Consider the following 16212-nt stretch of genomic DNA (forward strand, 5'->3'; position numbering starts at 1 on the left):
AGGCATCAGTTGCTTGTTAAAACTGTGGAAGAAGTTCAGTCCTTTTCTGCCACTGGACAAGACTCAAAAACAGAGGCATTTTTTTTTCTGCTTTTTGTTTTCATTCAGAGAAAACAAAAGGAAAACTGTAGTCCTTTTTTAGAGTCCTGATAATGATTAAACCTCAAAGGTCAAGCACCTGTCAAAACAGAAATTCTACACAGCCTGCTCTTCCTGTACAAAGCCACTGAGGAACATTACAGTCTAAGTCATGATTTTCTTTGCCATTAAATATAATCATACTGTCAACCATTATGTCAGACTTTGGATAATCCTTACTCAGAGCGAGGGAATGACTCATTTAAAGAAGTGAGCCTCCTGCAATCCCAATGTCTCACTGTCTGACCTCATCTGGCTTCTTCATTGTGACAGATTCCACAGAATAAGTGGCTAACAGACTGACGAGGATTATACATATTAGTCGAGTTCATTTCCAAAAAAACACATTTGAAGTATTATTGTGAGAGGAGGCATAACTGCTTTCAATTCAGAGGAACAACAATAATGATTCATGAAAGCTGGGCTGCAGGGGGGGTGGGGTACTTGCTGCCTCACAGACTTCCACTGTGAGACGCTCCTCTGGGAATACACGCTTGAGAGTGCGGAAAACTGTATGTTATCAGTTTGACAGTCGAGCTGTTTCACTTTTCTTTTGTTGAGGCAAAGTCCCTCCAAGGAATACTTTTGCCATGAAAGAATAGTCAAAAGACAAAGAAGAATTAGCTGGCTCCTAGGACTGGAGGGAGTTGGTGGGGGGGGGGGGGGGGGGTTCTGCAAAAAGCCACAATAGCATCCTTCCTGTCCTCATCCTGTCGTCTTGAAGTTGAGACTGAACAGTTTTCTTTTTGATAGGTCCCAGCCTCATCCATGTGTGACTGTTTCTCCTCCAGCGTGACACATAACAAGCTATATGATGGTGTTTTTCTCCTCCTGCCAGGTTTTAAAGTGGGTGGAAGAGACAGTCCAGGCCATGAAGGTCCACCTGTTGTCCTCTAACCACGACAGTGCCCAGGAAAACAAGTGGGAGGTGCCCTTTGACCCCAGCCTTCGAGAGGTCACTGTGTCACTCAGTGGACCGGCACCTCAAATCGAGCTGAGCGATCCATTCGGTACGCGTTGCACATTCAAATCTATCGTCTTCTGCTATGTTACAAGTATTTTCTATGAAGACTTCCCTGTGCGTCATCTTTTCTTCACAGGTCGTGTTGTCGGTGAAGAGCAGGGCCTTAAAGAGCTGTTAAACATTCCCAACTCCGCTAGAGTTGTCAACCTGAAGTTTCCCAGACCTGGAGCTTGGAAACTGAAGGTACTTCTCCAGAGAATAACGCCTGAATATGTTCTCTGCATATTGAAAGACAATTAACTGACTGAATACTTCTGCTTTCCTTCAAAAGGTGAGCTGCAGTGGGCGCCACACTCTAAGGGTCACAGGAGTCAGCAATCTTGACTTCCGTGCAGGCTTCTCCAGTGTACCTGTTACTGAGTTCAACCATACCAGAGAAAGGCCAATAAAAGGTGCAGACATGTTCCTTTTAGCTACTCGTGCCTTTGCATGATGGAGAACACATGCAGAGGAAGACCTCATTAAACTCCCTTTTTGTCTCTCAGGACTTCCAGCCCACGTTTTGCTGAAATGCACAAATCTGAAGCCTCCGGGTCAGCTGAGTCACGTAGAGCTCATATCAGGTTCCGGCCGCTCCTTACGCACGATCTCCGTGCCTCTGCCCTCTGACCTCGGCCAACAAGGACTGTGGAGTCTCCCAGAGTTCCGCACACCCTCCCAGAGCTTTTACATCAAGGTGACCGGAAAAGACGAGGAGGGCTACCGCTTCCAGAGGTTGTCCAGTGTCTCCTACACCAACATCGTTCCAGGCAAGACACCCCCCCCCCCCCCCCCCCCCCCCCCTCGCAGACACATTTCAGCAATCCACTCTGTAGTGTCTCTCACACCTCATCAATCTCTCTGGTGACCTTTTAAACTTTGTTTCCTCCTATGTGTAGATCCCCCAGTTGTGAGTATGCCCGAAGTGGTGAAGGGCTACTACATGCAGCCCGCTGTGATTGGCTGCTCAGTGGAGAGTGACATTCCCTACAGGCTTAGATTCACCCGAAGTGGGATTACGCTGGGAGAGGAGAAGTTCTTTCAGTAAGTGTTCCCTCCATTTGTTCAGCACCTTGTAACATGTGGCTCACCTTCCTTCAAACGCTGCAGCTTCCTACCCCCATGAGCTGCTGAAAAAAAAAAAAAAAACACTAATTAGGTGACTCACTAGTCTTAAGCATGTCTGTAAAGCATTAGCGTGCTTTACTCCTGTTTTATTGGCTCATCAGTCAGTGAAGCAGTGTTCACAATCAGTTCTGTGAACATTACACATTCAATCATGTCATTTTGAGGGAATAACAAAGAGCCCGTTCTTTCTTGACGCTCTGCTTTGAGTTGCATTCACAAAGTGAATCCGAGTTGTGGTGAAAAAAAAAGCTATTTCCAGTGAGTGGCTGAGATTCTAATTGAATGTGATGTTAAAAAGGGCTTTTGTTATTGTCACACACTCGCCACTGAACCAAGCGTGTCTTCGCATCAGGAACTCTGCCATAGCATCATGGGAGATTTCCCACGTGTCAGCCGAGGATGAAGGCTTCTACGAGTGTAAAGCCCAGAGCACCGCGGGACAGGGCCGTGCCTTAACACAGCTGACCGTGAGAGGTATGTTCAATTACTCTTACAATAGTGCAAGCTAACACGCTTATTCAAGAGGCTTTAAATTAAGCATGTTTTTTTTTTTTTTTTTTTTTGACCTCACTATATAGTTTAGAAAATGCGACAACCAACATTGATATCAAAGGGGAAATTATTATTCCTGTACTGTACTGGTTGTTCAATGCTGATAACAGCTGTTTGATGTGTTGGCGGTGTTTCCTCGAAACAGAGCCTCCTCCGGTCCTGAAGCCAGCAGTGAATGTGACTTCCTCTGTTGGAGGAGTCGCTGTGCTCTCCTGCCAAGTCGAAGGCTCCATGCGCCACAACCTGACATGGTACCGAGCAGGTCGTGTCATCCGGGCCCGGGCAGGGAGGGTAAAGCTGCTTGCTGACTCATCCCTTCAGATCAGCCCCGTGAGGACTCAGGATGATGGCGAGTATCGCTGCGTGGCCACCAACGCGCATGGAGACAGCAGAATTGCGGTGTGGCTTCTGGTCCCAGGTACGTTAGGACAGTAGCCTGCAGGTCAATCTGCTCAAACGCTTACGGCTAAAACACCAGGGCCTCATCGCTGCTCTCAGGCCCCTGTCATCTGTTTTCCATTATTGGCTTAACTTCTTTGCAGTCAGATTGAGCCACTTCCTCGTCAGAAAACTTTTCTCACCAGCAAGAAATGAATGTTGAAAAATGTGGCTCCTATTTGGGTCTTCACTCAGATGTTTGTAATGAATCTTAGAACAGCCAAATAAATATAAAACTTTCATCACTCGGATACCCCAGTCATGATGTCAGACATGAAGTGCTTTTTAATTGAATTGCAGCCCACAAATGTTTACTGTTGTTAAATAAGTGATAGGGAACTTATAAATGACATCATGCAGTGATGACAAGGCCCTGAGTCACCGTCAGCATTTTGCCTCTGTTTGACTCCAATTGTAGAGGCTCCTTCTGTGGTAATTCAGCCCCATAGCCAGGCTTTCTCCCGGGGGGATGAGATCCGCCTCGTCTGCACGGCGTCCGGCTCTCCCCCTCCCCAACTCTTCTGGAGCCACGGAAACATGTTTCTTACTAACCGGCCGAGGTAAGGGAACTCTTAGCCCACTCAACACCTCCGGCACAGAGGACTCCAAGAGTCATTACATTCCACTTGAACTACTTTTACGAATGCCACATCTTATTTGAATGGCTGCGTACATTTACATGTAATGATGTAAAAAAACGTTCCTAACCACAAATTCTTCACGTGTCTGTTTAATAAATATTCAGTGGAAATGTCCTATGATACCCAAGAAAAGCAGAAATGTTTTGGAGATACATTTTCCTTTACATCTGCAGTCTTCATTTGACATCTGCACATGTCATCATGAAGAGTTAACAAACATGAATTCTCGTGGTTGCACGATACAGGTTGAGTCTTGACCAATATGGAGTTCTGACGATAAAAGGGGCCCTTCCAGAGGATGCTGGGAACTACACATGTCTGGCAACCAATAAAGCTGGGACTGCCTCTCAGTCTGTGTCACTTACTTTTGCAGGTAAGTCCAAATCTTACCTGATGTTTAAGTTTTTGATTTTAAGAAGTGCAGGTGATGCTTGATTCTATTGACCATTAGACCCTAAATCATTAAAAAAAAAAAAAAAAAGCAGCATTGATTGTAATACTTTATAACAGGAACCTGCTTCATTGCCTGGTCGTTTGCTTTTCCTCAGATACATTTGTTGTAAATCTGAGTCTATAAATTCTATTTGAGTGGAGTGGAGTAGAGCTCAGCCAAGTGTCGCTGATGGTTGCCTTGTCTTACACAATAGGATGTTTCCCTCCCTGTGTTGTGAGCGCTGACAGCTGTAGGGCTGAAGTATCAGTCAAAAGCTTGTCAGTAAGTGGTTGACAGAAAACTCAACACTTGATGGACTGTGGCAGCCTCTTCCCGGAGCATGCTGGTGTTATACAGACTTTTACTCTCCAAATGTCATTTTTAACAACATTGATCTGTCGAGGCAGCATGAGCCTCGTAAGGGTGGAACATCTTGTCTTTTCCGCTCAGCTCTCTGCCTTCTTTAAAAGCATCTATACTGCTCTGTCGCACGGATGTTTTGAAATGTAAGTTTTATATGTGGCTCAGATCTATTATGCAGCTTTTACTGGTTTAATGAAATACTAGTTTACTTTTATTTCCATAAATAGAGGCACTATATGCAAGTGTTAAAAAGTGCAATAGAAAAAAGTTAAACTGTCTTTTAAGATGTCCCTTGCTTTCCTCCAGAGGTGCCTAGAATAACTGTGGCACAACAGGTCGTACTTGTATCTGTTGGTGGTGATGCCAAGCTCGAGTGTCAAGCCACAGGTGTTCCCCCGTCTCTTGTTCACTGGTTCAAAGGTAAGTTGAGGTTGAAAACAGTTCAAACGTGAACTTGTGGGAAACAATGTCAAGGAAAAATGGGTTTGCTTACTTCTGTTTCCAGGTGAGCTTGAGGTGGGCTCTGCTCCTTTCGTTGAACAGGATGTACACCGTGGCACCCTGCACATTCGAGGGGTGCAGGAGGTCGACGCTGGTCAGTACTCCTGTGTGGCCAGCAACTCTGCAGGAACCTCTGCTGGCACCGTCAATCTGGAGGTTGGAGGTGAGACTACCGTCAATGATGCGCGTCAAAGTTTATTTTTCTCCTCGAAATTTCTCTGAAAGGAAAATTCGCTCTCTCCCCTCTGCAGCGGGTCCATCGTTCTCTCAGGCACCGGTTGACGTGACAGCGAGCGTAGGGGAGAATATCACCCTCCCGTGCAGTGCTCGAGGTTCCCCTCAGCCAACAGTTACCTGGCACAGACACAACGGCAGAAACATTCCAATGAGAATAGACAAACACGGAAGAACAATGCAGCTGGAGAACGGACATCTTCTCATTCAGAGTGAGTGATGCATGAAACACGATTACATCAATAAGCTTTGGCCTTCAGCACAAGCTAATATAGCTTGATTGTTGTCTTGCACTGACTGGCATGGCTAAAGTCCTCAGTGTTCCTTAGTTGATTTAATTTTCCTATATTGTGATATAATATTGTATTCAGCCAAAGGGGAGTTGTTGCCTTGAATATGACTAATCCTGACCTCTTAAGGGAAGGGTTTGTGTTCTTTCGGGACTCCTAATGTTATTGTGTTAGTTCTGATGGTGGAGAGGATGTTTTTGCATTGGCTGCATCAGTCATTGTTTCCATTGTGCCCGTAGTCTGGCCTAATTAGCTCAATCTGTTGCAGATGGCTTCATTTTCTACCTGCAGTTATTCAATGAAACGTCTCTATCCATACTGTGTTATGCACAAACTGTTTCAATGCTGAATGTCTTGTCGTCTCATATTTAAACACAAGCTTTACTATCTGAACACCAGAGGTCAATCATATGTTGACATGCGATCTCAAGAGAATTATCTTGTGTGTTAGCAGTCTGGCAGCTGAGCAAAACCATTAATCCTATTATTTCTATTTTTAACATCACATTGAAGTCAAACCAATAACACCAGTTGCTATGTAAAGGACTTAACTGCTATTAACGTGGACTTGTTTTTCTCGATAAATTGTTGTCTTTCTAAGCAAGTGTGGTTCTGCTTCTAATCTCAGATGTAGTGTTCCTGTCCTTTCTCAGTGCCTGCTTTCTTTGTGTTTGACAACAGGTGTGTGGCTGGATGATGAAGGGCTGTTCATCTGTGAGGCCCAGAACCAGTTTGGAACCATCAAGACCGAGGCCAGAGTTACTATCACCGGACTGGGTAGGCCTTTTTTAACGTCTTTCATCGCTCTACATATATACAGTTCAATATGGTGTTGGCTGAATACAGCCTTATAATACTTGAACACTTCTCTGCCCTTGGTCAGTATTTAGATCTTCACACTTTCTTTTCTTGCAGAGCCTCCTCTCTTGGCCCAGGGCGCCCCGCTCATCACTACTGGTATCGGCCAGTCCCTGAGTATTCCTTGTATGCTATTGGATGGAATACCTCTTCCGGAAAGACACTGGTCCTACAATGGAAAACCTGTAAGAGTGAAAATCCCCTTATTAATTCTCATAAATGCTGAACATCTTTTGATGTTTTTTGTGTTGTGTCGTGACAGGAATGTTTTCTTTTCTTCATAGGTCCAGCTTAATGGGAGAATGTTCATAAGGAGTGATGGGAGTTTGCACATTGAAAGAGCCAGCCAAGAGGATGCTGGAACATATGTCTGCACTGCGGTGAATGTAGCAGGCACCATGAACATTACAGTTGACCTGGACGTTCACGGTAAGAACACATATTATCAGTATAGTCAGATTTTGGTAAGTTTATTCAGCTTCTTGCTGAGAGTTATATTGGATGGACGACACATGTAAAAAAAAAAAGTGAAGCAAGAGCCTGCAAAGGATCCCGTTGACTTGGCTAGCCTAGCCTGGTCCGCAGGTTATTTGGTGGAGACTTTAAGCAGTCAGAAGCACAGCAACTCCTATGTAAAAAAAAAAAAAAAAAAAATAATAATTTTTTACTTAATTTTTAAAGCCGGAATTGACAATTGAAAAAACAAACAGCAAAACGTGGACATGGCTGGCCACCCTTAAAGCACAAGAAATCTTCAGAAGAGAGTGATTTGGAGAGGAGCACAGTTTATTGTTTAAATGTTTAAGTATACATTTTATTGATCCCCCACAGAGGGAAATCTGGGTTAACTAGGTTAACTGTATTAAACCGATCTCCCGCAGTCACCCAGAGTATTTGACAATTCGAAAGGTTGTTAGGTAGACTGGTAGGTCATCCAAAGATCTAATTTGATCTAAAAGAATGCTTAGACTTACATGTTTTAAAACAACTGCTTTACAGACCATTTAATTTAATGATGGCTCTTAAGAATCGTCATTGTAAGTATTATAGTATGCTAAAATGAATCAAAAGCATTCGTATGCTACAGAGGTTCTTCATGAACAGTCATGTGGACAGTGGCATCAATCTGCTGATCTCACTCCCTAAAGACAGTAAATGTCTTCAAACAACTGTCGGACAGTTTCGAGGTAGAAGTTAAACTATTTCCTTGACTATGCATCAGTTTTTCAGTTCAAAAGATGTGTCCGTTTTGGACAGTCTGGTCCGTAGTTTGCTGAGTCATAGAAAAGAACAATTTGTCAGTGAGTTGACCACCTGCTGTCATCTTAGTGAGAGGGTTCATTTACTGCAGGCTTTGATGAAAAGCTCATTTTGTTCATAGGCACGTAATGACAGACAGGCTAGATTATAGTTCATCATCAGTTAGTAATGAAGAAATGCCTCGAGTGCTCATACTGCTGGCTGGCTTAGTCCAGTGATAATACTGCAGGCCTGCGTCTTCACGGTCAGTCAGACAGCTGTGTTCTGTGACCTACTTCTTCCACAGTGCCCCCTGAGATCATCGCCGGTCCGTACCACTACATTGCCAACGAGGGTGTAGCCATGACACTGTCATGTGAGTCCAGCGGAGTTCCCAAGCCAAAAATTGTCTGGTCCAAGGTAGGTTGTCACACTGATGGTGGAAAGCTACTTTTCTGTACGATTGCTTTGGCTACATCCCATATACCAATGCATGACTAATTGGACAGCCCTTACTCCCACAATATTATCTCGTGAGGATCGCACTTGGCATTCATTCGTCTGGAATGAGCTGGAAAATGGAAACGAATCATCATTAAGAGTTTGTAAATAATTGTGGATAATAGAGCATGTTTTATTGAGGAGAAGTTCAATGTCCAATCCTGTTCTGATGATGTAAGAGTGGGATTTTGAGCCAAATGATTCAGCATTAGTTATTCTTATGATAGAATAGTTATATTTATCAAATAAATAAATTCTCTCAGTATTTACTACGGTACTTATGACACGTTGAAGCTAGTATTTCTTTCGTAAGAGTAAACTTTATGTAATTTTGATTATTTAATGATCACTTTAAGTAAAATGATTTTTTTGTACTGCTTGGAGTTTAGTCTCTACAGAAGTATTATAGTCTAAGAGCTGCCATTCTCCTCTCCTTCTCCTTCTCTGTAATTTCTTTTGATTGGTGAGAACACTCCATAAACAGCCACAATAATGGTTCGTTCTGCAATCAAGATGTGATTAACCTGGCCTGGAAGGATGTAACCATAGCAACTCTACCATATTGCTGCTTGACAATGACAAACCACTCACGAATGTGTTTTAAATATGGAATGCAGTTAAATGATCTCCTGCAGCATATTGTAGACTTCGGTTTGAAAAACGATCAAATCATCAGAATAAATCTTCAAAGGTAATATGCAGTTAAATCCTAAAAGCAGCGTGTTTTACCCATTCGGAAAAACACAGATCTTGTTGTCAGATGTTATTATTACACATGTTATGCAGCACTGAATAGAATTTCTAGTAGAAGATAAGGTAATCACTTTTCTTCAGTAATTATTATTATAAATGTTTTAAAATTAGGTCAATGCAATCAGGAAAAGCAGTTATTGACATTTCAATTTAAAAAAATAAACTATGAAAAAATAAATAATGACCAAACAACATTACACCATCAGCGTTGGAAGCAAACTTTCGTTTTCTACATATTGTTGAACTGAGCCAGATTTTTCTTCCTTTCTTTGTTCCCAAACGTATTCAAAATAGCACTCAAGAGTTTAATAAATTTATTTCCTTGTCAGATAAAAGTGAATCTGTAAAAGCAATTTCTACTTTCAAAGCTGGTCCGTTTGCAGCAGGTTTGCATTCTTGGGGATAGATGGTGAGTTAAAAGGGTGCTCTGTAATTACATTCCACATCAAAGGTTGGGTCATAAACTTTAAACGAAGCTTAGTGTCCTTGCTCTGTTGGGCAGACAGCTTGTATTAACAGTATATTCCGTCTGGTCTTTATGCTTGCTGTCCTGCAGGGGAGGCAGCCTCTACCCAGGGACCACTCCTCTCTTCAGTCTGACCCTGATGGATACCTCCACATCCCCCATCCCACCACTCAGGATGAAGGGATTTACATCTGCACGGCCTCAAGTCCTGTGGGCTACGCTAGCAGAGAGATTCAGCTCAGTGTCAACAGTAAGCAAACACATGTTAAACCGCAGTCACCCAAACATAGAAGTGTTTAATTTAACAAAGGCTGACCTGTCTACACACTGAACGAGCTTTGAGAGACACATGTGGTAAAACAAATAGCTATTCTTACAACTTTTTTTTCCATCACCTACAGCCATGCCCAAAATAATCGGTGTGAGCGGCCATGACGACACAGTAAAGATGGCTGCAGAGGTGGGCACAGAGGTTGTTCTCCCATGTGATGCCCAGGGGAGTCCGTCTCCACGAGTAACATGGAGCCGAAATGGGCATCCTATCCCCCCTGTCACAGCTGGGTAAGAGGAAGTATTACCTCACTCTGACAATGAAGCAGTAAAACTAAGTGAAACATTATGTTAAAAGAAGATCTCACCATGCCTTACCTTCGATGTCTTAACATCTGACTCGGCTTTTTCAAGGGGCCTAAGCTGGCTGCCATTTCGAGCTGCTGCTAATGTTTGAAGCTAATTTAGTGTTGCCTTCTGAAGAGCAGTGAGGCAGAGGCATCGCCAGTCTGTCATAGAGCTGTGTGGGGGGCTCGACTTAGCTGGCTACACTGAGGAAGAACATCTGGTCCTGCACGGTTGGCTTATTCCTGACTTACATGTGTGGTCACTCAGGTTACAGACAGGACACAGACTGGTTATATGTAAGACAGACTCTCCAGCCTGAATTGTTTTGGGTAGATAGAAGAATGACAGAGTGGGTTGAAAGCCATGGTGACTCAGTTACAGCGTGACTTGTGTGGGGCCAGGAAGAAGGAAAAAGACGAGGATGGAGTTGGGGCTGCCAGGAAGAGGGGAGGACAACGAACTGACAGAGGCAGAGACACAAGCCCTGTCTGCCTGATGGTCGGATTCCCTGGGGGGCTTTAGCTATAAAACAACATGCTGACTCTTTACTCTTTACTGTCTGATGAGAATAACACATCTCTGTGAACAACCCCCACATCGGCCCGTGCTTTGCATATGCAGGACTTGGGGAAACAAGCAGGCTGTGAAGGAGGGAGAGCTTGCTCTGTGGGTCAGAGGAAATGACCAGAGGGTGCTGATTGTTGAAATAACTTAAATCAGTGGGCGGTAAGATTTCTGCCAGAGTCACGTAAAAGGCTAGTGCCAGCAAAAAGCAGAAGGGGGGTGGGAGGAGTAAGACACAGAGCTACTGAACAGTATGTAAGTGGTTCTCTCTCGGCCGAATTCGGACACGGCCAATTTGTCCCAGTTAGTCTTTACTGTTTTCAGACTGTGTCGGATAGATAACTTCACACCGATGCAGGGAGTGATGGATGGGGGAGAAGATGGGCCAAAGTCTTGTGTACTGAAGCTTGTGTCAATCTTCTTGGTGGCACTGCTGTGTCGCAGGCAGCGCTGCAGTCAAAGCCCAAACCTCTGCAGAGGCAGTCATTTGGTTCCAATGTTAGACGTTGCTGCCTCTCCTCAGGCTGTTTGAGGAGGTGGGGGAGCCACATTACACCATATGTGCAGCTGAAATAGAGAGCTCTTTGTGCACCGAGCTCATTTCCACTTAGATGAACATGTTATTGTTATAAATCAGTTGCTTAGCAGACACACTTATCTAAGATAAATCACAGAGGTGTGTTTACATTCCTTCATATTATGCATTTATGCAGCTGGACAGCTTCTGTAGCAAGACAGGTTACCACACAGTCCTTTAAATACGCTGACCTAGATTTAAGCACGTTTAACTGAGTTAACCATTTTTGTGTAACAGTGTATTTTTTTTTTTTGGATTGAAGGTTAGTGTGTGTGATCACATCCATCATCTTTTTTGTCTGTGAATGAGTGGCTGAACTGGCTGCTTTGGCAGAACAACTTGCTCTCCATGAGGCTTTTCTTCAGGGAGCGAAATGTAATCATCAAGGAAACCTGTGTGGTCACAATTGCCAGTGCTAAAAATACTGTTCAAAACAGGATTTTTTTTTTTTTTTTTTTTTTAAAGCCTATGACCTTTACGTGATATGGTGACATCGCTGTGTTGAATTTCGACTAAGCGTTTACACTGACAATACCCTGGACAATGGGAAATTGTGAAGGTAACAACTCACTGGAGAGCTGACAAGGCCGCAAACTTCCAGATTCCACTTGGTGCGTCCTTGCTCGTCATTTTTTACGTTTTGCAGATTAATTCTTCTGTCTTTCAGCCAAACAACGCAAATGCGAAGAAGCTATCGACAGCTTTCCAGTTCACTTCAGCCGGTCACTTCACATAGGCGTTGTTTCATGTTCAGAGCCCACTTATTCACATTTAAAGTGGAGAAAAAAAAGCAGCACAATAAACAATCCAGTATCATGCTCCATTCTTTCCACTAATTGCCAAAATTGTACATATTATCTAATTATTTTGCACGCTAATGAACCACTTTATCAGCGAGCCTCTGGCAGTAGCTGTTCTGGGAATTGTATCAGAATCTGTTTACAGGAACTGTTTCCATCCACTACTAATGATAGAAAGAGAGGCAAAACTGCATATTGAAATCTGTCCTCGAACATAACTATCAGTGTTGAGATCAAAATATAAATAGTGATATCTCATCCCAACAGCTGCACATATCCAAAACACCAAGCAGCCTACATATACTCAACAAAAATATAAACGCAACACTTTTGTTTTTGCTCCCATTTGTCATGAGATGGACTCAAAGATCTAAAATTCATTCCAGATACACAATATTACCATTTCTCTCAAACATTGTTCATAAATCTGTCTAAATGTGTGATAGTGAGCACTTTTGCTTTGCTGAGACAATCCATCCCACCTCACAGGTGTGCCACATCAAGATGCTCATCAGACACCATGATTAGTGCATAGGTGTACCTTAGACTGTCCACAATAAAAGGCCACCCTGAAATGTGCAGTTTTTGCTTTATTGAGGGTCTGGGGACTCAGAACCAGTCAGTATCTGGTGTGACCACCATTTGCCTCATGCAGTGCAACACATCTTCTTCGCATAGAGTTTATCAGATTGTCAATTGTGGCCTGTGGAATGTTGGTCCACTCCTCTTCAATGGCTGTGCGAAGTTGCTGGATATTAGTGGGAACTGGTACGCGCTGTCGTATACGCCGGTCAAGCACATCCCAAACATGCTCAATGGGTGACATGTCCGGTGAGTATGCTGGCCATGCAAGAACTGGGACATTTTCAGCTTCCAAGAATTGTGTACAGATCCTTGCAACATGGGGCCGTGCATTATCTTGCTGAAACATGAGGTGATGTTCATGGATGTATGGCACAACAATGGGCCTCAGGATCTCATCACGGTATCTCTGTGCATTCAAAATGCCATCAATAAAATGCACCTGTGTTCTTCGTCCATAACAGATGCCTGCCCATACCATAACCCCACCACCACCATGGGCCACTCGATCCACAACATTGACATCAGCAAAGCGCTCACCCACACGACGCCACACACGCTGTCTGCCATCTGCCCTGAACAATGTAAACCGAGATTCATCCGTGAAGAGAACACCTCTCCAACGTGCCAGACGCCATCGAATGTGAGCATTTGCCCACTCAAGTCTGTTACGGCGACGATCTGGAGTCAGGTTAAGACCCCGATGAGGACGACGAGCATGCAGTTGAGCTTCCCTGAGACGGTTTCTGACAGTTTGTGCAGAAATTCTTTGGTTATGCAAACCAATTGTTTCAGCAGCTGTCTGAGTAGCTGGTCTCAGACGATCTTGGAGGTGAACCTGCTGGATGTGGAGGTCCTGGGCTGGTGTGGTTACACGTGGTCTGCGGTTGTGAGGCCGGTTGGATGTACTGCCATATTCTCTGAAACGCCTTTGGAGACGGCTTATGGTGGAGAAATGAACATTCAATGCCCGAGCAACAGATCTGGTTGACATTCCTGCTGTCAGCATGCCAATTGCACGCTCCCTCAATGCTTGCGCCATCTGTGGCATTTTGCTGTGAGACAAAACTGCACATTTCAGAGTGGCCTTTTATTGTGGGCAGTATAAGGTACACCTGTGCACTAATCATGGTGTCTGATGAGCATCTTGATGTGGCACACCTGTGAGGTGGGATGGATTGTCTCAGCAAAGCAAAAGTGCTCACTATCACACATTTAGACAGATTTATGAACAATGTTTGAGAGAAATGGTAATATTGTGTATCTGGAATGAATTTTAGATCTTTGAGTCCATCTCATGACAAATGGGAGCAAAAACAAAAGTGTTGCGTTTATATTTTTGTTGAGTGTATATAATTAGCTATTTATAGGCTCATATACTGTGTTTGTACAATGTAAACATGTCACTCAAGGAAATATTGCTTCAAAACAGGAACAAGTGTTATCTCAAAATGCCGTGGTTGTAGAGCGTCAGTGACTCAAGTGTTGTTTTCTTCGTCTCTTTACCCTTGACCCCTAACCACTCCCCAGGTTCACGGTGTTGCCTTCAGGCTCTCTGAGGATCACTGATGTGCGCCTGATTGATAGTAAACTTTACACCTGTACTGCAGAAAACCCAGCAGGCAACGTGTCCCTGAGCTACAATTTACACATTCAAGGTAACTCTGCTGGGCCTCATTAGAAACTTTTTAGAATCCATAAAACTGGCCTTTTAAAAAAAATGTGTGGTGTTGATTGGTTTGATCTAAATACATCCCTGCTAAAATATGTCAAATATAAATGTTCAATGATGCTGTTAGTCTTGTCTTCAGCATACTTGTTTTCATCCTCAGCTAAGCCTAGAATTCAGCCAGCACCCTCCCTCCTGAAAGCTCTGATTGGCCAAACGGTGACTCTGCCTTGTGTGGTCCAGGGAGAGCCAAGCCCTGAGGTCAGCTGGTTTCGTAATGGGCTTCCTGTGGGGGTCAAGAATACTACGCCCCTCAGGATCCAGCAGGTCAGCCTCGCTGATCAGGGCACTTACCAGTGCGTGGCCAGGAACAGCGCTGGACAGGAGACCTTAGAGATCAAGCTGGAAATACTTGGTAAATGTTATCTTCTGTGCAGTTTTCAAAACCCCATGTAATATTAGGCAGAACTGAAGAAAATGATTCCTCAGTGTATACAGTACAGCGCCTGAAATGTTTAAAATAACAGAGTTCTAAGCAGTGTTGACAGGAACACTGATTGTGGCCCAGTTTCAGGCCCTCCTAGTTTTAAAAGTAGTCTCTCGAGGTGCAGGAGCTGCAAGAGGATGAGAACCTAGTTATCCAGGAACAAGATGACTCCATACAACCCACAGTCTTCGAAAAAACCAAAGTGTTTAAAGGTCTAAACAATTAACATACTCCAAATTCTGGCAGCTGTGTCTCAGTGAGTCGAGTTGGTCGTCTCTAAACCTGAAGGACACGGGTTCAATCCCCAGCTCCTGCACTCACATGCTGCAGTGTCCTTAGGCAAGGCACTTAACCCCAAAATGCTCCCGCTGCCAAGTCAGTGGCATGTAAATGTGTATGGTAATGTGATTAGTTAATACTGATGGACACTTTGCAGAGCAGCTTCTGCCACTAGTGTGTGAACGTGCTGTGAATGGATAGGTGTGAACTGTGGTGTAAAAAGCACTTTGAGTAGTCAAAAGACTAGAAAAGTGCAAAGTTCATTTACCATTCAGCAAGTCGGACAGAAAATCATCCTCACATATTCTTATTTTATTCTCATTTACTTAATGCATACATGACAATGATCTCTATGAGCTGTACTTATCACTATGTTTTAATGTAAAGGATGATGTTTTATGTATGATCCTCGAAATGCCTCCTTTTGATGACTCTTAGCATCCCTAACCGCTGATGAGACATGACTACATGACCTGATGTGAATGAGACTGACCTCTAATAAGTATCTATATAACTCAGGCAACCTGGCTCGGCTGTTAGAGGTTAATGTAGGTCATCCGTGGCCGTCATAGGTTCCATGGGACTAAGGATACCTGTGGAATGCAACACATCTTAGACCTACAGGAATCCCTCTAAAGCGTCCAGTCACTGACTTTTTTTTACCTGAACTCAAACATCTATTAACTCTGACTAATACTCCTCATAGCTTTAATGTCATGTTCAGTACACCAACTAGACTTGCACAGGCAGAACCTAACATGTTTTTCTTTTCATCACAGCGGCCCCATCCTTTCCAGAACCTGGAGATGCAATCATGGAGAAAGTAGCAAACAACAAGGTCATCATCCCCTGTCCTGCTGAAGGTACACACTGTATGATTCACAAGAGTCCGCCTGAGACAGGCGAAGATCAAAAACCTGGCATTAATAAAAATAACAATTTACAAAGTGTGACTAAAGTTGTTAGAGCTTAAAATTGATGTTCCTTTTTATGGCGAGAAGAGAAAATTCCTCTTCAAATGTGGGACAGATGTGTGTTTGTGCACCATCAAAGGAGTGTTTCACCGTCACTGTGGACTTCTACATGCCATCTTTCAAG

The 16212-nt window shown here is 43.7% G+C and overlaps 1 protein-coding gene across 2 annotated transcripts in view; it reads left to right on the forward strand.

Annotated features, from left to right (window-relative positions):
• Positions 1 to 16212, forward strand: part of hmcn2 (hemicentin 2) — a 45682-nt gene that overhangs the window by 5701 nt on the left and 23769 nt on the right. The window contains exons 5-25 of one of the 2 annotated variants that reach the window (XM_079357917.1): positions 977 to 1148; positions 1239 to 1345; positions 1434 to 1554; positions 1648 to 1911; positions 2041 to 2185; positions 2622 to 2743; positions 2967 to 3239; positions 3678 to 3819; positions 4146 to 4273; positions 5003 to 5116; positions 5202 to 5360; positions 5449 to 5643; positions 6403 to 6498; positions 6637 to 6764; positions 6864 to 7008; positions 8126 to 8238; positions 9629 to 9788; positions 9940 to 10099; positions 14210 to 14337; positions 14512 to 14763; positions 15894 to 15977. In XM_079357917.1, the coding sequence (XP_079214043.1) occupies positions 977 to 1148; positions 1239 to 1345; positions 1434 to 1554; positions 1648 to 1911; positions 2041 to 2185; positions 2622 to 2743; positions 2967 to 3239; positions 3678 to 3819; positions 4146 to 4273; positions 5003 to 5116; positions 5202 to 5360; positions 5449 to 5643; positions 6403 to 6498; positions 6637 to 6764; positions 6864 to 7008; positions 8126 to 8238; positions 9629 to 9788; positions 9940 to 10099; positions 14210 to 14337; positions 14512 to 14763; positions 15894 to 15977 (3208 nt within the window). Of the gene's footprint in view, positions 1 to 976; positions 1149 to 1238; positions 1346 to 1433; positions 1555 to 1647; positions 1912 to 2040; positions 2186 to 2621; positions 2744 to 2966; positions 3240 to 3677; positions 3820 to 4145; positions 4274 to 5002; positions 5117 to 5201; positions 5361 to 5448; positions 5644 to 6402; positions 6499 to 6636; positions 6765 to 6863; positions 7009 to 8125; positions 8239 to 9628; positions 9789 to 9939; positions 10100 to 14209; positions 14338 to 14511; positions 14764 to 15893; positions 15978 to 16212 lie in introns of those variants that run through there. The other variant, XM_079357918.1, reaches the window with a different exon arrangement.

This window comes from Symphodus melops, assembly GCF_947650265.1.
Source record: "Symphodus melops genome assembly, chromosome: 1".
Classification (NCBI taxonomy): Eukaryota; Metazoa; Chordata; class Actinopteri; order Labriformes; family Labridae; genus Symphodus; species Symphodus melops.